The sequence below is a fragment of the Podarcis vaucheri genome (genome assembly GCF_965113315.1).
Source record: "Podarcis vaucheri genome assembly, chromosome: 6".
Taxonomy (NCBI): domain Eukaryota; kingdom Metazoa; phylum Chordata; class Lepidosauria; order Squamata; family Lacertidae; genus Podarcis; species Podarcis vaucheri.
In genome coordinates, this window is record NC_138764.1 from 17,438,159 (window position 1) to 17,464,418 (window position 26,260).

The 26,260-nt window shown below is 46.3% G+C and overlaps 1 protein-coding gene across 1 annotated transcript in view; it reads right to left on the reverse strand.

Annotated features, from left to right (window-relative positions):
* Positions 1-17,130: 17,130 nt before the first annotated feature.
* The window catches only part of CACNA1E (calcium voltage-gated channel subunit alpha1 E), a gene marked incomplete at its 5' end in the record, with an annotated part of 230,218 nt that continues 221,088 nt past the window's right edge, over positions 17,131-26,260 (reverse strand). Inside the window, one exon of the mRNA XM_082227021.1 lies at positions 17,131-24,648. Coding sequence (XP_082083147.1) covers positions 24,109-24,648 — 540 coding nt within the window. The 3' untranslated portion in view covers positions 17,131-24,108. The remainder of the gene's footprint in view (positions 24,649-26,260) is intronic.

Consider the following 26,260-nt stretch of genomic DNA (forward strand, 5'->3'; position numbering starts at 1 on the left):
CACTGTCCCTCAGACCTTGTGGGGGGGCCCCTGACCATTAGTCCCAGTCGTGACCAACTCTGGGGTTGCGGCGCTCATCTCGCTTTATTGGCCGAGGGAGCCAGCGTACAGCTTCCGGGTCATGTGGCCAGCATGACTAAGCTGCTTCTGGCGAACCAGAGCAGCGCACGGAAACGCCGTTTACCTTCCCACCGGAGCGGTACCTATTTATCTACTTGCACATTGACGTGCTTTCGAACTGCTAGGTTGGAGGAGCTGGGACAGAGCAACGGGAGCTCACCCCATCGTGGGGATTCTTGTTGGCTATTTGCAGTATGGTAACGCTGCAGAGAGCTTGCTGGGGAGACCATGCATTAAAAAGGGACTCAAAAATAACTTAAACAAGGTTTTAATAACAAAAACTCCATTTACACTAAATACATCAACATGACCCAACCACCAACCCATCCCCCAGGGTAATGGGAGAGCTAGGTGCTGCTCCTTATATACTATACCCAATTGCTGACACAGTTTAATTAACACAACTCAGCAGCACCTGCTATGTCTCACAGCTGCAAGACTGGGTCTCGTTATCTGCCTTGGCCCTGGCTCTTAAAGACATACACAACTTGTGAAATAATAATGAACCTTCACATTTTAAAGTGACCATTCAACAATTCTAACCGCCCACCTTCTGATCGGCAAGTCCTAGGCTCTGTGGTTTAACCCACAGAGCCACCAGCTTGTTTAGCTTATATGTAAATCTGGCACTGGGTAAAGGTAAAAGGTAAGGACCCCGGGTGGTTGAGTCCAATCAAAGTCGACTATGGGGTTGTAGCGCTCATTTTGCTTTCAAGCCGAGGGAGCTGGCGTTTGTCCACAGACAGCTTTCTGGGTCATGTGGCCAGCAGGACTAAACCGCTTCTAGTGGAACGGGATACCATGATGGAAACCAGAGCGCACAGAAACGCTGTTTACCTCCCTGCCACAGCGGTACCTATTTATCTACTTGCACTGGTGTGCTTTTGAACTGCTGGGTTGGCAGGAGCTGGGACTGAGCAACAGGAACTCAGTTCGTTGGTGGGATTCGAACCACCAACCTTCCAATGGGCAAGCCCAAGAGGCTCAGTGGTTTAGACCACAGCCGAACATGTCCAGCACATTTGGCGCATAGAGTTGAAAAACCCACTTTCCTTCCCCTTTTGTACGATCTAGTCAACTTATTAACTATGAGAGAGGAAAGCCTTATGGAAGAATGGATAGCACGGTTCATTCCAATATAAGCTGCTATCAGTCAGCATTATCTACCAATTATACCATAAACGTCAACGCTATTGTTGCCTTAGTAACATACGTAGCATTTCAACAAAATCATAAAAGAGAGATTGCAACGTACATGGAGTTAAAGTGAATAGGGTTCATCGGTACCAGCATATAAAAGCTGCCTTCTTTCTTTTTTTGTCAAAATGATTTTTATTAGTTTTACATATAATCACAATATGTAACATCATATCCTCTTATTAAATCTCTTGGCTCAACCGAGCCTAAATGACTTCCCTCCCTCCCCTCTAACGGTTTACAATATTAAATTTTACTTTTTTGCATTTCCTTTCCTATTCTTGTTATATTATTACTTAAAATATTAAATTACTCAACCTGAATAGGTAATTAATTCAGCTTAGAAAGGTAAAGGAACCCTGACAGTTAAGTCCAGTCGTGAACGACTCTGGGGTTGTGGCACTCATCTTGCTTTACTGCCCGAGGGAGCTGACGTTTGTCTGCAAGACAGTTTTTCCGGGTCATGTGGCCAGCATGACTAAGCCGCTTCAGGCGAAACCAGAGCAGAGCACGGAAACGCCATTCATCTTCCCGCCAGAGCGGTACCTAATTATCTACTTGCACTTTGACATGCTTTCAAACTGCTAGGTGGGCAGGAGCTGGGACTGAACAACGGGAGCTCACCCTATTGCGGGGATTCGAACCGCCGACTTCTGATTGGCAAACCCAAGAGGCTCAGTGGTTTACACCACAGCGCCACCAGCGTCCCTCATTCATTCATTCATTCATTCATAATTAATTAATTAATTAATTCATCTTACAAATCTTCAAATAACCCTGCTAATGATGTTAATTGCTTACAGTTGTCTTTCAAATATAATATAAGTTTATTCCAGTCTTTTTGGAATACTTTATCTCGCTAGTTCCGGATTCTTCCAGTCACTTTTGACAGTTCTGCAAAGTCCATCGTTTTCATCTGCCACTCTTCTTTGGTTGGTAAAAACTGCCTTCTTTCAATCAGCCTCTCTGTATTGCCTTGGATGACTGCCAGCCGCTGTTTAAAACTAGTAAGATAAAAACTTAAAATATGCCAAGCCAGACCCTCCAAGTCTCTCTATTTTCCAAGGACAGTCCAGGATTTACAGAAGCCTTCCCGGTTTCCAATTTGACCCCAGAATGTCCCGCTTTTCCTTAGGAGGCCCTGTCCTTATTTTCATTAGTAGAAATGTTGGCGGGTATATCACGTGACCCCCAAGCCAAGGGGATAAGTAACTATACACCCTTTAGAATATATCTGAAGGCAGCCCTGAATAGGGAAGTGTTTTTTTAACATTTAATGTTTTGTTAGTTTTTATATACTACATTTGAAGTCGCCCAGAATAGCTGGGCCAACCCATAAAATTATGGTGCTGATGATAGAATAGAACGCCCCTATTTTCATTGGAGAAATGTTGGAGGGTGTGTGCAAAGCATGTCCTGTAATCGCTGTCCAATGTTCTCTCTCCATCTTTACCCCCTCACATCCCAGCCTGTTTTCCAACATTGGAAAATTGCCGTAATGTAACAGACACTGACCTTTGAGCGCAGTTCATGGGGCAATAAGCAGCACCCGTTTTCCTATGTCCATGATATCAAGCGATTGTCACTATGTGGGAAGGTCCTCCTCCTCCTCCTCCTCCTCCTCCTCCTCCTCCTCCTCCTCCTCCTCCTCCTCCTCCTCCTCCTCCTTCTTCTTCTTCTTCTTCTTCTTCTTCTTCTTCTTCTGTGATTTCTGAGAGGGTCCCCGCTTCGCCGCAGCAGAAAAGACCCGTTTCGCACGGAGCTGGTCCCTCCGGTTCAGAGGGAGTCCGCCATTGCCGATGGCGCCACCCCGGAAGTTCCTCCTCCTCCTCCTCCTCCTCCTCCTCCTCCTCCTCCTCCTCCTCCTTATTCTTATTCTTATTCTATAATTATTTATTGGTTTTTACACATATTTTCCAGCATATCATCCTTTTAAACATCATTTCAGAATCTTTGGCTATCACAGCCTAAGGCTTTCTTCAACCTCAACGGATGGTTTTCTAAAATCCTTTCTAATTATGCATTTTGTTACTACAGTTATTGCTATAAATTCAAGTCTTAATACCTATTCTTAATTCTTTTCACAATAATTTATATATTACTCCTTACAAAACTTCTTTTAACCCTACAAGCGATGTCAATTGGTTGCAGCTGCTTTGCAAATACATCAAAAGCTTCTTCCATTCCTTTAGGAAAATCTGGTCCTGCTGGTTCCGAATTTTCCTGCTTAATCTCACCATTTCAGCATAGTTCATCGATTTCTCTTGCCACTCTTCTTTAGTTGGTATTTCTTCTTGCTTCCATCTTTGGGCTAACAATATCCTTGCAGCAGTTATCACATATAAAAACATTTTTTTATCTTTCATATGAATTTCTGTACCCACAATACCCAATAGAAGGGCTTCTGGTTTCTTAACAAAAGTCTATTTCAACGTTTTTTTTCAATTCATTATAAATCATTTCCCAGAAGTCCTTCACTTTCTTACATTCCCACCACATATGGTAAAAAGTATCCTCCTTTCCTTTACATTTCCAACATTTGTTATCTGTTTTGTACATCTTAGCTAACTTCACTGGTGTTATATACCACCTGTACATCATTTTCATAATGTTTTCTTTCAATGCACTGCAAGCAGTAAATTTTATTCCCTCTTTCCATAATTTTTCCCAATCCTCTATTTGTATATTATGACCAATATCTTTGGCCCAATGAATCATAACCGATTTAACTTCATCATCTTTCAAATGCCATTCCGGGAAGGTTCATCTTCTTCAGCCTCATACCCCCAAAGAGTTTAGCATCTACTTCGTTGGACTGGTCATGTTGTGCGGATGCCTGATTATCGTCTTCCAAAGCAGCTACTCTATTCTGAACTTAAAAATGGAAAGCGTAATGCTGGTGGTCAACAAAAGAGGTTTATTAAAGACTCAGAAGGCAAATAATAAAAAAGTAGTATAAACACATACAACTGGGAAACACTGGCCTGTGATCACTCCAGTTGAAGAACACCAAAGGTGTCATGGACTTTGAACCTGGTACCCAACCCAACCAGGGCCTTTGATGTTTGCTCCTAAGGTTGTGTGGGTGGGTGAATCATAGAGCCGCCCCCTAAAATCTGTGTGTGCTTTTTTAGGGGGCAAGTATTAGACAAATGGCTTGGTGGGCCCCTCCCTCCGTAACTGGAAGGCTGTACGAGTTGCCAGAGGTCCCCGGCAGAGATGTGGGCCTCTGCAGGTGGCTTTTGACACCAACCCCACAATACTAGATCCTGAGCTTGCGATTCACTGCTCTACTTAAAATGGTGTTTAGTCCGTATAGTAAAGCTGGAGCAAATGGAAACCCATTTAATTTGTCTAATTTAGTGACTCCCTGAGGCGTTAAAAGTTGTGGGCGAGGACTGTAGGCAAAAATGCAGGTTGGAAGACAGCCACAACTTGAAGGCTTGGATTGAACTCACTGCCTATAGATAATCCACTTAGCAGAGGAAAACAGATGTATTGAGGAACAATTTAACTCAGCGATTAGTCACTCGTGATCCCAGAACTAGGACTGGCAACATTCCCAGAGAGGCGAGAGGAAACCTATGCCACATTCCTAATGTGTGTATCTGTGTTTAAATATAGGGGCATACTGAATGTTTTGCTAGTTTTGTCCCCTCCGTTCCAAAATAATACAAACATTTACCTCGTTTGTTGTGCTGTTTCCTTGACCCAGGGCTGCTTTGGTGCCATGATGATGTCTTGTGTCCCTAGCCAATTCCAACCTTGCATGTAGGCAGGGTCAGTGCAAGACATTTTGTTGCCAGAAGTGAAAGCCACATGGCAATCACAGCTCTGGCCACTCCCTGCCTCTCAACACCTGCTGCCTGAGGCAGCTGCCGCATTTTGCCTCATTGTAGGGCCAGCCCTGTATGCAGGCACTGCCAAAAAAAAACAAAGGAAAGCATGTTCAATTGAAATATACTCAAGAGTCGAGAGTGGATTTCATGCTCTTTATTCAGCTCTTAGTGGTGAGGAGGAATGGAAGTTCCCCCAGAATGTCTGCTTTATAGACATTATTTACACAATAGACCCCACGTGATTGGCTAATTCCGGGATTCTCCTGTAGGCCAATCAGGTTGCGAATTCACTTCCACCTGGAGCTGGATTGGGTGGCTCCTGTGGACCAACCAGACTGCTGCATTCTGGATCCTATTGTTCCAGGACGAATCAGACTGCTGCATTTTGGATCCTATTCAACTCAGTACATAACACCAATCCTGCCGGCTATTTGCTCAGGTCCACATATGCAAATAAGGAATTGAAAGTGATGTTCAGTGATCGGATAGTTATAGAAAGTTGTTACTGTTGCGTTGTAGTTGAGCTCTATATAAGCAGGTTGGCTGAACCCTTCAGTTCAGTTCTGTTCTGGCCTGTGAATAAACAAGAGCTGTCTGAAGAATCGTTGTGTCGGCTGATATGTTCACCCACAACTTAACAGTCCTCCTCTTTTCAGGAAGGTTCAGGAGAAGGGGGCGGCTGGCTACCACCATTCCTCCTCAGTGCAGCCCCTGACAGTGTGTGTTGTCAGCTCTTCAGAGAAGCTTCAAATGTGGGTTACTCTTATGTACTGAGTTGAATAGGATCCAAACTGCAGCAGTCTGATTGGTCCTAGAAAAATAGGATTCAGAATGCAGCAGTCTGATTGGTCCTAGAACAATGCAGCAGTATGATTGGTTGGCAGGAACCACCCAATCCTGCTCCAGATAGAAGTGAATCCACAACCTGATTGGCTTACAGTAGAATTCCGGAATTAGCCAATCATGTGCAGCCCATTGTGTAAATAATGTATATAAAGCAGATACTGTGAGGGGACATTCATTCATTCCTCCTCACCACTATGAGCTGAATAAAGAGCATGAAATCACTTTGCGACTCTGAGTATATTTCAGTTACCTTTGGAATCTATCCCATGACTACCTGTGAATCTACATTACCTCCGGGGCCATGTGTCAGCAGCATCCCCAGGGACGGATCCGGCCTGCCAGCGCAGGTTTCAGGCCCAGCCCGCAACGGAGAAAATACTGCATTCTTTCCCTCCCACCCTCTTGCTTCTGTGGCACAAAGCCTGCCGGGCCTGCCCACACCACTGCATTGTTAAAATGACTAGAATAGAATGAAACTTCAGATTATATAAGTGCTCTGTATAAATTCTTGCACAAAGCACAGTATATAGAGGAACGGCAGCCTGCATTCAGTGTGTGGGCAAGCGCTGTGGTAACGACTGCCTCCCCGCAGCCTTGCCCAGCAATGCCTGTTTGGTTGACAGAAGCTTGGCCACCAATCTTATATAGCAGGATTTCTTGTATATATTAACAATATCCAAATGTGCCCCCTTTGAGAAAGAGCTGAGGTTGCTTCGTGGGCAGAGGAGCCCTGCCTCAGTGACAGAGCATATTCTTTAACAAGCAGGGGAAAAGCCAGTTCCCAAGACTTTAAATGCTCTTGTCGTGTGGCTGGGATCAGGACAACTTGAGGGCTGGTTGCCAAGACTCTGCTCCTCACCTGGGGAGGCTGGGTGGAAAGCCAGGATTTCCCCATAACTGGAAGAAATCCTCCTAACCCTGTTGCCAAACCTCAGTTATTTTAATATCTGGAATCTTTTCTCCCTGTGTATAATGAGAAGCTTCCTCAAATGTGCCTTAAATTATCTCACACCTGCCCCTTTAAGCACCCGGGATGCTCCCAGGCATAGCAGAAGAGCTTTAAGTACCGTATTTATTGGGTTATTATGATCTGAAAAGGGACGTGGGTGGCGCTGTGGTCTAAACCACTGAGCCTCTTGGGCTTGCCGATCGGAAGGTTGGCGGTTCGAAACCCCGCAATGGGGTGAGCTCCTGTTGCTCAGTCCCAGCTCCTGCCAACCTAGCAGTTCGAAAGTACATCAAAGTGCAAGCAGATAAATAGGTACCACTCCAGCGGGAAGGTAAACGGCGTTTCCGTGCACTGCTCTGGTCCGCCAGAAGTGGCTTAGTCATGCTGGCCACATGACCCGGAAGCTGTATGCCGGCTCCCTTGGCCAATAAAGCGAGATGAGCGCCGCAACCCCAGAGTCGGCCACGACTGGACCTAATGGTCAGGGGTCCGTTTACCTTTATGATCTGAAAAGTCTAACTTGGCATAAGGGATGTTTGTATGGGCAGCAGCAAAACTGTACCTGCATGTACCATCCTCAGAGAGAAAGCAGGTGTTATAAGAATTTTAAGGTCTCAAATATAGAATAAATATTCATAAGTGCATACATATCTGAATATATAAACCATGTGTCTGAAATAGTATGGGAGAGCAGTCCTGAAGCCATTTTGTCTCTCCCAATCACCTCAAATATTCCTCTGCAGTAAGGGAGGCAAATGGGGAAAGCCATCCCACTGTCTTTTTGCTTGCAAATCCTGTCTTAAGGGCGTATTTGTGTATGAATAAGGTGAGCCTGTGACCTGGATTCAGGAACTAAAGTACAGTGGTATCTCGGGTTAAAAACTTAATTTGTGCTGGAGGTCCATTCTTAACCTGAAACTGTTCTTATTCCGAGGTACCACTTTAGCTAATGGGGCCTCCCGCTGCTGCTGTGCCACTGCTGCACCACCATTGCACAATTTCTGTTCTCATCCTGAAACAAAGTTCTTAACCCGAGGTTCTATTTCTGGGTTAGCCGAGTCTGTAACCTGAAGCATCTGTAACCCAAGGTACCACTGTATTAACCATCACCAAAGAATAGCCAGGCTGCCCAGGTAATGCAATCAGTGACCATTATCAGTTATGCTGGCAGACAGGATTTCTGCTGTGGACCCACCTCCAGTGATGTATGTATGATGATTTTGGGGTGGTCTTTGCTAAGGGGGTTGGGCAATGTCCAAAGTCCTTAAAGGTTTTCCTGCAATTAATCCAGAATGCAGCACCTAGACTGGTGACTGGGAGTGGCCACCGGGACCATATAACACCAGTCCTGAGAGACCTGTATTGGCTCCCAGTATGTTTCCGAGCACAATTCAAAGTGCTGGTGCTGACCTTTAAAGCCCTAAATGGCCTCGGCCCAGTATACCTGAAGGAACGTCCCCATTGTTCTACCCAGACACTAAGATCCAGCTCCGAGGGCCTTCTGGCGGTTCCCTCATTTCGAGAGGCAAAGCTATGGGGAACCAGGCAGAGGGCCTTCTCGGTAGTGGTCCCTGCCCTGTGGAATGCCCCCCACCAGATGTCAAGGAAAAAGCAACTCTCCTACTTTTAGTAGACATCTGAAGGCAGCCCTGTTTAGGGAAGTTTTTAATGTTTAATGCTGTATTGTGTTTTTAATATTCGATTGGGAGCCACCCAGAGTAGCTGGGGAAACCCAGCCAGATGGGTGGGGTATAAATAATAAGATGTTGTTGTTGTTCAGGGTCTCGCCCTCCTAGGAAGGAGGGGAGGGAAGTCTGTTGCAACAGAAAAATAAATATCTGCCTTGCTTTCCAATGGATCCTGCCTCCATCCATTCTTCTTGGACCAATCATGGACTTAGGGGACTCAGAGTCCCATGAGGGGATGGGCAGCAAAAGCTAAACCCCAATTTTTTACATCACGGAGAAGACAGTCCCATGCTGAAATGGTGGCATAAGCTGGCAAGAGGAGGCCTTGGATTGGTACCCGAATGCATTCAGTATGTCCTGCTTTCAAACATACATTCTCCATCTCTGTCCTAGTCATGTCAAGTCATTCCAGGCTGAAAATGTACATTCGTATTGAGGAGCTATTCGCAGAGCCCCATCAGTTAAATGACTCCATCCTTCTAATGGTGCCAGCTGAGGCTATTCCTTTTCATTTTAGTTTCTGAGTATGTTCCTGCCCTCAATTCACTTCCTCCACTGTGTTCCCAGGGAACAAAAGAGATGGAATGACAAGTACTCAACACAATCTTCTATTATTCTCCTTCACCATCACAACAAGCACAAACACACAACACGCGTACGACCTCGCTCCCCTCCAACACACACATCTCTCCCCAGGAGGACAATTGAGTTGTTTTTCTTTCAGGGGTCTTGTTCAAAACCACCTCTTATAATTTGTGCACAATTTCTAGCCTACCGGTGACAAGCAACTGCTTCTGCGAGAAGTGGCTCATTGCTGGCGCCAAGGACACAACTGCTGTGACGAAGTTTGCATGGCTGGCTTCCTGGCTGACGTTGACAGAAGGAAGATCAACACAGCATAGCCAGAAGAGTGAGGCTTGTGTATTTGAAACAGGGCTGGACCAAACTGACAAGGGCAATTTTTCAGCCATCTTGAAACTGGCTATTTCATTCCGGCAATATTTAGGGGGCAAGGTGTGGTGAAGAGACTAGGAGTGGCTGCCCTTTGGTTTTCCCATGGAAACCCTGTCCTGTGGTAGTTTTATTAATTTTGGGAAATTCAAAATGGCTGCCACTATTAAAAAAAAAACCCCCAGCCTTCTTTGTTGGGGGTTGCCATGACAGTGGATGGCAGCTGAATATCCCTCTAGAGAAGCGCACACTTTTACAGAGTGGGGGAAGATTGTTCTTCTGGCAGCTCATTTTATTTGTGGGATACAGTGCTAAATACCCAGTCAAGGAAATTCACTGAAAAGCAATGGGTAACACTTGCTCGAGGCAACGGCATCTAACCTTGACACAAACAGATTGGAATAAATGGGCATTCAATAGCCAAACTTGTCTGACTTCTGTGCCAGCAAACCAGCTGTTTGGACAGGGCTGGATTTAGGTTTGAAGAAGCCCTGAGCTACTGAAGGTAACGGGGCCCTTTATATGTCCAGCTGTCCTTTGTCAATAACAAATTGTCCCGGTTTTTTGTGTTGAATATATGCTATATGGTAATTTATGGACCTGATAGGTATCTAAAGCCATTTGCACACAACTGGGAGCGACCGCCGAGACCATATAACACCGATCTTGAAAGACCTACATTGGCTCCCAGTATGTTTCCGAGCACAATTCAAAGTGTTGGTGCTTTAAAGCCCTAAACGGCCTCGGTCCAGTATACCTGAAGGAGCATCTCCACCCTCAACGTTCTGCCCGGATGCTGAGGTCCAGCTCCGAGGGCCTTCTGGTGGTTCCCTCACTGCGAGAGGCCAAGTTGCAGGGAACCAGGCAGAGGGCCTTCTCGGTAGTGGCGCCCGCCCTGTGGAACGCCCTCCCATCAGATGTCAAAGCGATAAACAACTACCTGACATTCAGAAGACATCTGAAGGCAGCCCTGTTCAGGGAAGTTTTTAATATGTGACATTTTTTTGTTTTTTCCATCTTTGTTGGAAGCCGCCCAGAGTGGCTGGGGAAACCCAGCCAGATGGGCGGGGTACAAATAATAAATTATTATTATTATTATTATTATTAACAAAATATGTATTTTATCAAACTAATTGTTGAATTGAAATACAATTAAGAAGAAGTGTATTTTTTTGGGGGGCACAAGAGAGTGGGGCCCTAAGCTATAGCTTGTTTAGCTTATACGTAAATCCAGCACTGTGCCCAGATTATGGGTAAGCACCATTGCTAGTTGTAAAGCAACTTTCCCCCATCTTTATAAAACACATTGTCCTGTCATACTGTTGCTTAATCTTTGGACCAACAGAACCCACGTTGATTTTCCTGTATCATAAATAGCACTCCTGAAGTACCTGTTCTGAAGCCTTGGCTTTTCTATATTTATATGCTTCCTCCTCCCCGCAGAACTATTATTAAGAGGAATAATCTGCATTTCTATTGTCTCCAGTGCAGTTTCCTTCCCCCATCTATCATGATGAGATGATGACTCAGACTCTTGTCAGCTCCTCTGAGATATCAAACAATAGGGCTGAGGATTTGGTGCAATGGAAACCCTCTGAATGGGACGTTCTCCCTGCTTCATCACGCCACCTCCTCTGCCAATGATTCCTGCCTCAGCTATTATATGCAAGCTTTCCAAAAATATCTAATCTTTTGGTGGTGCTGGATGAGTGAATTGTGATAGGACAGCTTGGGATGGAGTCCCTTTCCAAAAAGCACATCCCCAATGCAGTGATAAATGGTGACCATATGCTTGTGAAACATGGAGCACTTATAAACGCCATCTCCAACTCCTCGAAAGATTCCATCAACAGTGTCCCTGAATTGTTTACACATCACTTGGGAAGACAGGTGAACTAATACTGTACTGGAAGAAGCAAAGATCCCCAATGTCAAAGCAATGATTCTTCAACATCAACTTTGTTGGACTGGTCATGTTGTGCGGATGCCTGATGATCGTCTTCCAAAGCAACTACTCTATTCCGAACTTAAAAATGGAAAGCATAATGCTGGTGGTCAACAAAAGAGGTTTATTAAAGACTCTCTCAAGGCAAATCTAAAAATAAAAAAAAAAGAAAATGTAGAGTAGACACCGACAACTGGAAACCACGATGGCCTGTGAGCCCTCCAATTGGAGAACAGCCTTTACCAAAGGTGTCATGGGCTTTGAAGACACTTGAACTCAGAACGCAAGGGAGAAACGTGCTGGGAGGAAGTCATGCTTGGCAAATCCACACCGTGAGCAACTCCCACCCAGAAACCAATGTCCCTAATGTGGAAGGATGTGTGGATCCAGAATTGGCTTCCACAGTCCAAAACCATGTTTATAGAAGACAGTCTTACACGGCTACGAGTGATCACCAAAGAAGAAGAAGAAATGGTGGCCTCTCACTTCATTTCTCCTGTGCTATATTATTCCTGGCAAGCTCTGATCCCATTCGTTCTTTCTGCGCAATTATAAAAGAGAGAGCCAAATCCCTGTTGATTTTGAATCCACCTCGGTTCACAATTACATGTACATGACAGTCACCTTTTCTCTTTTACCAGTCAGTGGCCAATCAACTACAAGGATGAACGTAACACCTAACAACTGGAAGCTGTCCCCAGGGTGCAGTCAGGTGATCTGTTTGCCAAGCAGTCATCCCGATTTGTTTTCAGAGTGGTTAGATGATGTTTCTTCAAAATAAGTATTGTCCCAATTTTGTCAGTGCATTTTCCCATCGTGTTCCACCAGGGCTGGATTTAGGTTTGATGAGGCCCTAAGCTACTGAAGGTAATGAGGCCCTTTAACTGCACAGCACCCAGCAGGAGAAGGAACGAATAACTTGTTCTAGCTGACCTCTAGGGGTATTATAAAGGTAAAGGACCCCTGACAGTTAAGTCCAGTCGTGAACGACTCTGGGGTTGCGGCACTCATCTCACTTTACAGGCCGAGGGAGCCGGTGTTTGTCCGCAGACAGTTTTTCCAGGTCATGTGGCCAGCATGACTAAGCCACTGCTGGCGAACCAGAGCAGTGCATGGAAACGCCGTTTACCTTCCCGCTGGAGTGGTACCTATTTATCTACTTGCACTTTGACGTGCTTTCGAACTGCTAGGTTGGCAGGAGCAGGGACTGAGCAACTGGAGCTCACCCCATCGCAGGGATTCGAACTGCCGACCTTCCGATCGGCAAGCCCTAGGCTCAGTGGTTTAGACCACAACGTCACCCGTGTCCCACCTAGGGGTATTATACAACATGGCAAAATACTAAGTTTATATTTTTGCTGGGAACTTCGAATCTTCACCTTGTCTCCTTCTGTTCCAGCCCATTACCACTTACCACGACCTCAATTACCACTAATGAGATCCATATTGCCCTCATTTGCCTTCATAGGCTCACTGCCATTTGTCATGTCTCCTTCAAGCTTTTTCTAGCAGCAGCAGGACTTGAAGATCCTATCTGGTTTTTAAAATTAAAGGAAAAAAAAGTTCTAAGATGAGTTGAGCCATTTCCTTTATCTGGTATCGAGTTCCCTTATTGGCGCCGTTCCTGCGCAAAACCCCATTGTATTAAAAAGATTTAATTCCAACATAGACTAACAATAGACTACTGATTGGAGAATGGTTCACGGGGCTGTTTTCTGCACGATCTAAGGTTGCATTGCATAGACATAAAGTAAAGGTAAAGGGACCCCTGACCATTAGGTCCAGTCGTGGCCGACTCTGGGGTTCCGGTGCTCATCTCGCTTTATTGGCCGAGGGAGCCGGCATACAGCTTCCAGGTCATGTGGCCAGCATGACTAAGCTGCTTCTGGCGAACCAGAGCAGTGCACGGAAACACTGTTTACCTTCCTGCCGGAGCGGTACCTATTTATCTACTTGCCCTTTGACGTGTTAGGTTGACTGCTAGTTTGGCTGGAGCAGGGACCGAGCAACGGGAGCTCACCCCGTCGTGGGGATTCGAACCGCCGACCTTCTGATCGGCGAGTCCTAGGCTCTGTGGTTTAACCCACAGTGCATAGACATAACTTGAGTTCAAATCAGGAACCTCCTCTTCCTCCTTTCCACAGCTTGAGTCCTGCTTTTTCCTGCTTCTGCAACACATTTGTCAATCATTCTGGCAAGCAAACTGAACACAGGTAATTGGACTTGGTGGTCTTAAGGTCTCCTTTTTTAGACGGCCATGTGTATTGTTTAACATTTTTCTTCTCTTTCTCCATGCTTTATAAATGCTTCTACATTCAGTGGCGGAGCTAGCTGCTCGGGCACCCAGAGCGGCGCACATCCTGTGCACCCGGGGGGGGAGCGGGGGGAGCCACCCAGGGGGGCAGGGTGATCGGCGCCCATTGGGGGTGATCAGCCTAGCGATTGGCACCCATTAGGGCAATCGGCGCGACCATCGGCATCGAGGGGGGGCGATCAGCGCAGCAATTGGTGCCCAGGGGGGCAGCGCGGCGATCTGCCCATGGGGGATTTTGTCAACCCCCCCCCCAGGGATGACACCTGGGGCAGACTGCCCCCACTGCCCCCCTTTATTTATACATTCCTGATTTGTTAGAGCAAAATGCAAAGAGAAACAGTTTGCAAACCTGAAAGGGGGGGGAGAGGAATACTTTTGAGCGCGTGCAGTTCCGCATCTTAACCTCATTAAAACCGCAGCGTCATTATGACTGCAGGAAAACTATGGGGTTCACTGCTTCTGCCTCGATGCTAAACACATTTACTTTCAATGAAGCACCATTTTGAGGGAGAAAACGATATATGCTTAAAGTAAAAATAATAAAATGAGTACCTACAGTCACTAATGCGCCTGCCGCCACCCCCCGATTAGAAAATGTCTTTTAAAGTAAGAAGAAAGCATGCTGTGAGGTGGAGGAGCATTAACCCCAGTGTACCACAGCATGCCCATCCTGTCCCAGGAGCTGATGTGGGACTTTTTTTCTGTTGCTTCCAGCAGTTGCCCTTTAGAATGTCATTTGAGGGCCTCCTGAGCTGTGTGGACCTAGATTAGGGTCCTGAGGTCAAGCCATAGCCATAGATCTGAGTAACGCAGTAGGTTGCCTCCAGTCAAACTGTTTGCTCAGCATTCATCCCAATTTGTTTACAGGGATATTAGATGAAGTATCTTGCACTTTTCAAAGCCTTTCCCCCTCACTTTCCTTATTGCAAAAAGCCCCATCTTTTGAGAAGCTCCCTTATCCAGGGTAATTGCCCAATCTGAATTCACCTGTAGGCGAATTTGCCTTTTTGCCTTTCTTCTGCTGTTGCAGTGCACAGGTTCCCTGGGAAAGCCTACCTCAAAACTTCCCTGCTATTTCGGGTGTTTAGAAAATTTCCTCTCTTTCCCCTTTGCGCCAAATGTGCTGTTAAAATTGCCCTCTCTCGCATGAACCTCCTATATGCATAAACTGTAAGGCTGTTGTTGTGCAGCCCTCAGTGGAGGATTTGTAGTGCCTCATCACAATCCTGGGTTTGCATCAAGTTAAAAGTGAAGGCACGTTGCCCAACAGCAGTGGCCATGAAGAGAGCAAGAAGGGAGAGACACTGAAAGGGAGAAAGTGGTGGTTTAAAATGGCAATGGAAGTGTGAGTAAAGCAGGGACAGTGAGAGGAAAAGGGTGGTTTAAACCAATGGTTGAGTATAGGTGGTACATGACCCCAGTCAAGCTTGCAAAAATATACCATTTGCATGACAATAAATGTTGGAAATGTAAGGAGACTGAAGGAACATTCTTTCACCTTTGGTGGACATGCCCGAAGATTAAGGCCTTTTGGGAAATGATTTATAATGAGTTTAAAAAGATATTTAAGTATACCTTCCCTAAGAAACCAGAGGCCTTCCTTCTGGGCATTGTTGGCCAGAGGGTGTTAAAGAAGGATCAATTTTTTTTTATGTATGCAACAACAGCAGCAAGAATTGTCTTCCCCGTAGCAATTCGTCACAACTTTGGCGGTTATGGCCTTGGGTGGAATCCTTTAGTCTTTTCTTCCCTTTGTGTGTGAAGTGGTGACTCACCCCCTGAGGCGTCGATTCCAGGGTCCCCCTCTTAAAAGGTGTTATATAATGGGTGTCACTGGCCATACACTGAAAGGGCGTTAGTGAACTACCCTGTGTGTGGGGATATGGGCTGGGCTGCCTGCTACACTTATGTCTCGCAGAGCACCCCCATATCCCATTTACCCTGATGAGCCCCAGTTCCCCCCATCTGGGGGGCTGGGAGGGATACACGCCCAAGGCCTAAGCCAAGGTCTTCCTACATTTGGAAGTTTAATAAAGTTGTGGCCTAATTTTAATTCCATAACGTTGTCAGAGTCATTATTCCTTTCTTATGATCCCTGGGGGCTGGGGCTGCCTGGTCACGCAATTGAGCAAAAGGTGAAAAGGGTGCTCAGTACATAGCTGTCAACTTACAGATTTGAAAATAAGGGACCAGCAGCCTCAAAAATAAGGGATCAGCAGCCAAAATAAGGGATTTTAGTCAACCAGCAGCCAAACGAAGCCTCAAGTGGTGGTTCTCACAGCGCAGCAACCCGGCAAAGGGGATGCAGCAAGGAAAACCACCGTCAGCTCTCTGCTGGGAAGCGCTGAGCAAAGGCGAGTCCCCAGGCAACGCGGCCGATTTGATTATCACAAAGCATGCAAGCTCCACCCCCCCAGTCATTCTTAGACTCCTTATTGGGTGAGCAATGCAGCCAAGCAACACAGTTGGAGCCTCCCTCCTCCGTGGCCGGCAGGGAGGGAGGGAGAGGAGCTGCTTCCTTTGAAACCCGGGAAATTTAAAGGACATCATCAATAAGGGACAGCAGCGGGACACGGCGCTGGGATAAGGGAGTTTCCCGCCAAATAAGGGACGGTTGACAGCTATGGATCAGTAGCAGTTGAAAGGTGTGGGACGAGCAAGATGCAGGTCGCCCTGAGAGGAGTTTGTGTAGAAATGGGGGCTGCCCAGAAGGAGGAAGAGGCGACGACATGGGGTGAAAGTGAAAACAAGGGGTGCAAAGTGGAGTTGCAGAACAGAGGGGAGACGTGGCTTCAGAAATAGTGTTGGAAAGGAGAAAGGCATGGTTGGCAGTCACATGGGGTGGGGAGCGGAAACTCTACAGCAGGGGTCAGCAACCTTTTTCAGCCGTGGGCTTGTCCACCATCCCTCAGACCATGTGGTGGGCCAGACTATATTTTTGAAGGAAAAAAATGAGCGAATTCCTATGCCCCACAAATAACCCAGAGATGCATTTTAAATAAAAGGACACATTCTACTCATGTAAAAACAACATGATGTTGGGAAAGATGGGAGGGCACAAGGAGAAGGGGACAACAGAGGGCGAGATGGTTGGACAGTGTTCTCGAAGCTACCAGTTTGACCAAACTGTGGGAGGCAGTGGAAGACAGGAGTGCCTGGTGTGCTCTGGTCCAGGGGGTCACGAAGAGTCGGACACGACTAAACAACAACAACAATAGAGGGTAGGAACAGAAATAAACAGCAGTTCAAAGAGGGGGGAAAATAGCTCCGGGCTAGAGTAATTCTTTACAACAAGGTTTTATTTTATTTTATTATTTTTTCTTTGACAAAAAGAAAAAAAAAACATTAAAGTTTTACAGATTTGTAATTTTTTTGTGGTTTTATTTTGGATCCAAACAAGCACTTATGTTACAATATATCCACCTCATCAACATGCAGCGCTGAATGCAGTATTTGGCTTTGGGCGGGTTGCCCTGAAACCACCCCAGGGAGCTGATACCTGCCTACTTCTAAGAAGAGCACGGACTGGCCAGAAGTTTCACACTGAGGAGAGCAAGGCAAGGGCTGTAGGGTGACGCCCAGCTTAATGCGCGTCAGCACAGCATCAGTAAGGTAAATCGCAGCCTCCGTATTGTGTTTCGCTGGTCTTCCTGTGAAATTGAGATGGACGGCGGCTTCAGGCCCTTATGGGAAACTCGGTGCAGCTACTTGCCTCAGGTCACCAAATCAGTCTTCATTTGCCATCCACACACATTAATTGGTGCCATTTCAGTTTGGTTTTATCTCAGTTCGGAGGCAAAAAGGGTCTCCCCCTCTTCTCCTATTCCATTTCATGTAGTTTCAGTGGAAACCGTTTCCCAATTGCTCCCTCTCCCTTGGAATAAGCTATTCTCCCTCCCCCTGTTGTGCACCTGCTATGTTGAAGTGGTCGTAGCGATTGTCTTTGGGCAGTTTAAACATCCAAATCCCCTCCTTTGCAGAATGCTTTGAGGCACAAATATTCTTGGCACTTGACAGCAGACTGAGAGCTTCGTAGCAGAAAATAGTTTGGTGATTTGAACGCCTTTCTTTAGAGTGGAAATAACTCTAATACCAATACTTTTTTAAAAACCCCAACAATCAAGGATGCTGAAACAGCCCTTCTTTTTTTCTAGGGTGCCTCCTCTTTAGTTTACAGATGCATGCACAATTTTCATTTGCAGCCAGTCATTCAGCACGTCTGGCTGTTAACCAGAAGGTTGGTGGTTCGAGCCCACTGAGGAATGGCTGAGGGCAAGGATTCCTGCATTGCAAGGGGTTGGACTAGATGGCATTCAGGGTCCCTTTCCAGCTCTAGAATTCTATGCAGGGGCATCTTGCCCATAGAGGCAAGTGGCGCGTGGCGCCAGGGCGCCAGGGCCTAGAGGGTGCCAGGCAAGAGGTGGAGGCTGGATGCAGCGCTTCCCGGCATCAGCTCGCTGCCCTCACTCGCCTCTGCCATGCTGTGCTGAAGCAGCACCGCACCCGGAGCCTCTGCCTGTCGTGGCCACCACGGCATGAGTGCCAGGGAAGAGGCGGAGGCTGGGTGTGGCGCTTTGCTAGCATCAGCTTGCTGAAGCAGCACTGCGCCCGGAGCCTCCGCTTCCTCCCCACCGGAGGAGCAGCCCTCCAGCCGCTGCCCGCCTCCTCCAGCCCCACAAAGCTGTCAGCAGCACCATAAAAAGGTCAGCAACTCTGGGGAATGGGGGGGGGCATCGTCAGAGGGATCCTTGCACCGCGGCGCTGAATATACTTAAGATGGCCCTGATTCTATGGTTTCATCCTCCCAACACCTACTGGCTCCCATCCAACGCTAGGTTGAGTGTGATGACCAGCCCTGGACTGAACGCACTGTTGTATTTGTGATGCGTGTCAGTAATGTTTCACATGCACATACCCCATGATGGGTGCAAGTTTAAGAAATACAAGCAAAGAACCCTGTAAGAATGGAATCCATAAATGTTCACATTACCACATGAAAGCAAGAACTCCCAGCCTTGCAGTTTAGTCTAACTTTGTATAAATAGCTTATTTCGTGTTAATGACTCAGTAGTGTGGAGGGGGTGGGGAATGGTCTCCAGTGCAACATGCCACAACTTTAGTAAATCTTAGGACTTGTTGACATTTGTGGTTTACCCCTGACCAGTTATACTGTGACCCAGCTACTCAAGGGCTACTACAATCATATATACCACTATGTTTATTAAAATAGGTTAGTCTAGTGTGAATGTCTGTAGCCTATTAAGTGACATGTTGAACTCGAGATTAGGAAGCACATTGAGCTATTTTTTAATATATAAAATTAGTTAATTGCACTTAAGTCTTGCTGATAAACAGGCAGTGCTTGGAAAGGTCATTGAAAAATGGAACTAGTAATGGTTTACCCTATCCAAAAAGGAACTAGTTCCAGTTTGCCATTTTACAAAACAAACTAGTTCAGTTCAAGCTCATCCAAATGAACTTTTTAGCTGATAGAAAGTTCATTCTCAGCAACCTTTTTCCAGCCTTCAGAATATTATGTTCTGCTGTGCTGAAGTATAGCATCCAAAACTAAATCGGGGGCCACACACAAGTAATAAGATGTCTTACAAGAAGACTGTTAACAGGTGAAACTTTCCCTATTAAAATTTCTAGTATTTCCCTAGTAGAATTTTCAAGTATTTCCATGCTAGAAAAGGCTCACCCTGGATAATTTGTGGCAGCCACACAGCTGTTAAAGGCACAAGGCAAAATTTGCTTCGTTCTTGCCTGTACTTCTTGCTGCAAGGTGCTCCTGTTGGGAGAAAGCAAATTTATTTAGGGAGGATATAGGAATGCCTCACATTCCTTTCTTCTGATGGCTTAGCAGTAAAGAAGTAGTGATTAAGTGGCAAGTGTCATAGCAACAGCAGTGCCTGTATATCTGCTTAAAAAGCCTTAGAACATTGCCTCCATATTTTGATGTATAACTTTCTCTAGGGATGTCTATTTTTAAAAATGAAAGCAAAGACTCTGGGCCTCCTGCTTGGAGTCGAGGTGAGGGAATGAATGTGAAGGTGAACTAGAAAGCATACAAAGTTCCACCCCAAATCAACTTAATTCACCTTTAGTTCAATCAGCAATTCTGGGAACTGCTTTCAGGTATAGTTCACAGATTTTAAAACTAGTTCAGTGAACTTTGTTCAACTAAACTAGTTCATTCCAATCACTGAATTCATTGACAACTAAATTATATATGTCCCATTGCATTCAATATGATTTAGAGATGATTAGTCCATTTCCTGGATTAAGAGCTTTCAATTTTTACTGAACTCAGAGATAGGGACCCCCTCCTTTTCTTCCTTCTTTATTTTTATGGTACTTTAATTGTAGTTTTTGATCATTTCCCCCCCTTCCTTGCCTGCCTTCCACACTAACATGTAAAAAGTAGAGTATCCACAGATCATGGAGCAAAGTCTTACTAGTTCATTGGCCCCAATTCAGCTGCTCAAGATGGGTGCACCCTGTCTGAGGAGGAGAGAGGGGTACATCAAGCAGCCCCCTAACTCAAGCAGATGACCTCTCACTCCTGGGAGAGCCAGTTGACTCGTCAAGTGCTTTCTACTCAGAGTAAAACCAGCAAATGAAGGCTACATCCCAGCTCCAATATACAACAATGAGCCATGAAACTAGCAATTACATAGCTAACTAGAAGTTCTGAGGTCCAATATGGTTCCACTGATGTAACCACAGATTCGTCCAAACATGGCATCAAGGTTCTTGGGATAAAAAGCTGCACGAGGTCTCATCCATAGCTCAGGAGCTGAGAGCCACCAAAGCCAAGCTTTCATACAAGACATCTCCAGATCATAGGCTGAAGTGATACAAAACATGAAAGAGAGGGTCCACTCTGCACACATACACCCTAAAAAGGTAGAAATATTTCAAAATTCTTATATAAACTTCATAGCACACTTGCTGGTCTCCAAAATAAAAAAAGGCATAATTGAGACATTCTTCAGAGAACAAGGATCTTCTCTGCATTTCCCCCCACCCCACCCCAGTATGCACAAAGAAGCTCCTTCCTTACATAAACTCAGCCCTCGTTGTATATTTACAGAAAGCTTGGCTAATTATCAGAAGACCCTTTGCAGTTAGAAGCTTGAGATGCCAACTCTTTTATTTACAGCCCATTTGAGGGGTGGGGGTGGAGCAGAGCCTCTTACGCTGCCATTTTGTGGCAAGCCAGAACCACTTCCTCCCGAAAGCTTTTATCATGGGGAAATCCATCTTGGCCAAAGGGCTCAAATCCCCACAGCCATGAAGCTCACTGGTGATCTTGACCTTGTCAAAATTGTTCAGCCTATCCTCTCTGGATCCGTAGCTTGGAGACAGATACCCGTTCCCTAGCAGAGAGATAAATGGCAGCCATGAATGACTGGGGAGGAGGTAGAAAGTGGGTTTTGGCGTGAAGGCAGCAGATCCTCTTCCAGTTAAACTGGGAGTCTGCCTGGGGAGGAGGAGAAGGGGGGTGTTATTTTAGTTTCCAGACCTGAGAAAGGCAGCACTCCTTGCCAAATCCTTCTGTAGCTCTCCAGTTTAACTGAAGAGGCCTTTGATTACTTCTGGGTAGAAATCTGATGTAGAGTGGCACCTCGGGTTAAGTACTTAATTCATTCCGGAGGTCCGTTCGTAACCTGAAACTGTTCTTAACCTGAAGCACCACTTTAGCTAATGGGGCCTCCTGCTGCCACCGCGCCGCCGGAGAACGATTTCTGTTCTCATCCTGTAGCAAAGTTCTTAACCCGAGGTACTATTTCTGGGTTAGCGGAGTCTGTAACCTAAAGTGTATGTAACCTGAAGCGTATGTAACCCGAGGTACCACTGTAGTTGGCATTTAGAGGCAAACCTATCTTAAGTCATGCTTTCCAACACAATACGCAGACCGAACCACAGCCATTCTTCAGAATTTGCACTGGCATCTCCAGGTAGGGCTGTGAAAGGCTTCTGCACTGATTCGGTATAAGGCAGGCTCTTAACTTTTCTACAAAAACCTGCCCCTTTTGAAATGGACCAGTGCTTACTGCATCTGCCATAGCAAGGGAAGTATTGGAGATCACATCCTGTGGTTGCCCTGTAAAAGTGATTCCTTTCCCCATAATCCCCTCTGGAATTGGATAACGAGTGGCAGAGGCACATTTTAACAACTATTAATGCTAGAACTGGTCCAAGTAAAGAAGGACAGCGCAGAGGAAATTTATGCCAGGCAAATGTAATTGCCAGATCTAGTACAAGCTGGAATGTAGCCACAAAACAGTTCCATATGCGGTTTTTTGTTTGAAACGTTACAAGTTCTGCAGAAAATCTTGCTCACACCTTTCTGCATTTACAACCAGCTGTAAGAACCTTACAGCATCCACATCCCCCTAGCCTACCAGATTGATTTTTGAGCTTGATCTTTTACTGCTGCATATTTCCATCCATTAAATATGTCTACCAGCTTTGAGAGACCACGGCTCTCAAGAGACTGTTAGGCTGTTCTGCAGAAGCTTATGGCTACTGGCCTGTTGTTTCATACCTTGTGAGTTTGGGAGATGTCTGCCAGCATCTTTTTGGGACACGGCCTTACTCTCAAGTAAAGGCCATTTTGCCTCACCTACTTTCCTTCGCTCTCACCTTTCCTCTCTTTCCGGTGTTTTATTTTGCTTTCTGACAAAACCGTATGTGGGAACATGGGCTTACTAACCAAAATGCCCCCTGCAATAAGTATTCCAGAGGAGATGATGAAGCAATGATTCAAAACTCCACCCCCCATCAACAAGTCTATTGTCTTCCAAGCCGAGGAAAGGACTGCTGCCCATCCCCGCAAACCGAGATGCTGAGCAGGGAGGGAGAGGAAAATCAAGAACCCTATTCTGTGCCTATTGACATATGCCACTGGCTACCAATTGGAGTTTGCTGCTGGTCCTTACTTGAAGGGCCATTCCTACAAGCACATAAGGACTTCCTGATGGATTGTACTAAACCTACACCTAGAACCATTCGCAAAGCTGCCAGATATAAGGTGTCGTCGGTTCAAAAGTTGTCTTATTCCAGAGCCGTAACAATCCCATGGGAAGCAAATGTCCGAGGATGGCATATCCCTCTTTGTTGCCTCATCGATTTCTAATCAAAATATGGCTCAATAAACAAGCAGCATTGCACCTCTGCATGAAGCTCTTTCTGCTAGTGTGGGCAATGCCAAAGTACAGATGATGGAGGGGAGTCAGAATTTAGTCGCTTCTGTAACTATCATCTCTTCTATTTTACGGCTCCCTGGGACAAAGCGCTCCCTATTTTTTAGGGTCAGGGAACACATGGCCTCGGTGCTAGTACATGCCAGCTTATCAAAATAAATCTCTGCATGTGTGCATGATATATATGCTGCATATAAATACACGCATATATATATATACACTTTCCATACACTCCAAACTCAGAATATAAAGACACATCTTGTGTTCAGCTCATCAGTAGTCCTCTCCTTTCCCCATCCTTAACCCACTGGTCTTGGTACAAAACACTCAGAGTCGGTTTCACACAAGCCAAGCCCTTCTCACTACGTGGTGCCCTCCCCTTCCCCGCAATCTCTCCTTCAGCTTCGCCAGAAGATCGATGCGAAGTACAACCCCAAAACCACAGGTACTGCAGGAGGGCTGAATGCTGTGACTTCCACTCTGGACAAATCTCTCAGTCTCAACTCATCCCATTGGTTGAACAGCACAAGAGGGATGACCCAAAGGAGACAAGGTGTCCCTTGAGATGACCTTGCACTTCAAACCACCAACTTGACTTCCTTCTCTGGTCTCCTTTTCCTTTTTTTGCCAAGTGTCAAAGAGGCAAAACGATAATCTTCTTCTTTTCAAATCCCCCCACACCCTAATATCCCTTGCTGTGCTTCTCGAGTAACTTCAGGCCTTCCTCGGCACACTCTCTTGGGATTTCTGGGGGACGGAGACCCATGTGGCTGTTGGGTTGAAGGCTGCTGTTGCCATGGTTCGCTCTCACTCAACAAACAGGTGCACCTCTGCTGGGTCCATGGTTGCAGGAGCTAATCAAATGCTTCCCTGTGCAATTAAAACAAAAGGGGAGGAGAGAGGACAAAGAATCAGAGCTTTGGGCTTTTTTTGTTGTGGCTGCACAGAGGGTCTGTTTCTGCTGCATTTGATTTCCGTTTCATTCTGTTCCAAGTGTGGCAAACAGCATGCGTCAGAGGAGAGCAGGGGAGGAGGGGGAGGCAGCCTCTAGCACTTGTCATCTTCTTCCGTATCACTGAGTACGTCGATGCCAGCCCCGCACATCACCCCCTGTGACGCCCCTCTCCTCCTCCTCCGGTAGTGCCCGTTTGGCATCTGCCAGCTGTGCCTCGAGCGAGGGCCTGCTGCAATGGTGTTGGAGCGGCCAAGGCTGGTGGCCACAGCAGCCTCAAAGGTGAGCGTCTCCTCCTCACCACAGTCTGAAGCGTGGGAGTCATCCTGGAGCATCAGGTAAGGCTCCGAGATATAGCGCTGAGGGGTCGAGAGAAGGCTCTGCTTTCCTTGTGGGGAGCTAGAAGACTCAGTCAAGCAGGTGTTGTTTGTCTCCAGAACCCCAGAAAGCAGAGGAGAGCCACCCTCGCTATCGTCAGGCTGTGGGGAGATGTCTCCACAGTGCTGCATCATAGCAGCATAGGAGATGAGGGGGCGTGGCTTTGGTGGAACCGGAGGGAGCTGGCGGCGGCTTCGCCTTGGAGTGCTGGTGTCAGATAGTGATGGTATGGAACTCTCGCTCAAGGAGCCAGTGCCCTGCAAAGAAGAAGAGAAGGGCCTATGAGGCAAAATACTTTGTTATAATGGTAAAGAGCTTATGAGGGGGTCCAACTCTGCGAGGCCTGCAAGGCCACTTTCCCCAAATCACATTGGCCCACCCTTAAACTGACATCACTGATGACTGGGCATGAAGGGAGGGTTTAATCCTGCATTGGCTGTGCACCCTGTTCCATGTAGGGAACAAAACTGCACAGCCAAGGCAGCAGGATTTAACCCTGCTCATCAACTGGTGTGCAGAGGTTAAAGCCCTTTGCAAAAGCGCTCTTTGAAGCAACTCCATGCCCCTCCTTTAAGTAAGCAGGTGGTTTGTGATGGGGGGGGGAGAGAAGAAAACTTCCTTGCCCCCACCCTCTGCCACCCAACCCCTTAAAGAAGAAGCACGGAGCTGCTTCAAAGTGTGCTTTTGCAAAGGGGTTTAAGGCATCAGTATACAGCGTACAAGATTATATTGTTTGGTGCGCTGTTGCTGTTGTTATTTGCTGTGAAGAGCTTCCTGGGTCACCATCTTAAGACTGTAGCATAACATAGGTAGCACTTCTACGACATCTCCTAACACCTTTTCCTTTCTCTCGGTATCTTGATACTAAATGCTTGCTCCGTGTTCTGTAATTTTTTTTAGATTGGGTGGCACTGTGGTCTAAACCACAGAGCCTAGGGCTTGCCAATCAGAAGGTTGGTGATTCAAATCCCGGCGATGGGGTGAGCTCCCGTTGCTCGGTCCCTGCTCCTGCCAATATAGCAGTTCGAAAGCACGTCAAAGTGCAAGTAGATAAATAGGTACTGCTCCAGCGGGAAGGTAAACAGCGTTTCTATGCGCTGCTCTGGTTCGCCAGAAGTGACTTAGTCATGCTGGCCACGTGACCTGGAAGCCATACGCTGGCTCCCTCAGCCAGTAGAGCAAGATGAGCGCCACAACCCCAGAGTCGTCCGCGACTGGACCTAATGGTCAGGGGTCCCTTTACCTTTAACCCCAACATTATGATAATGTTCCCGTTTGCAAGCAGTGCCAAACTACCTTTGAGTCTGTGAAAGTCTGCAAGATAACATTCGTGGTCCCTTCCAACTCTGTAATTCTATGATTCTAAGTGTTGGTTTATACATGCAAATTTATAACTTGATGACTGTATTCCCAAATGGTAGGAATCGGCCACTGCGGATCAAAGGACGAAGTGATCACATCACAGTCATCTCAAATACAAAGCTTGTAAGCGAAGTCATTTCACATATTCAAGCATGAATCATGAAGGGATGTATGGAATGCCTGCTGTTCAGTGTTTTAGCCAGATGTGCCTTCCTCCAGGGTCTGGCATTCCTATCCTCATCCCAATGTTTGCCCCCTAAATAGTCAGGTTTGGGGTCAGCTCCTTCCCATTTAGATTTTTCCCCTTCCCAAATACTTTTTGTACTCCTGCTGTTTCTCAGTGTTGCCCCATTTGTTGGCATTCCCTGGCCAAGGCTGCAATTGAAACGAGGGATGTGATACTGAGTGATGTACAAGCACATGTGAACCGGCCCTAAATATTGGGAAGGGAGCAGGCGTGTTTGCTTCATTTCTCTCTTACCTACATTATTTTGCAAGCTTCCCACT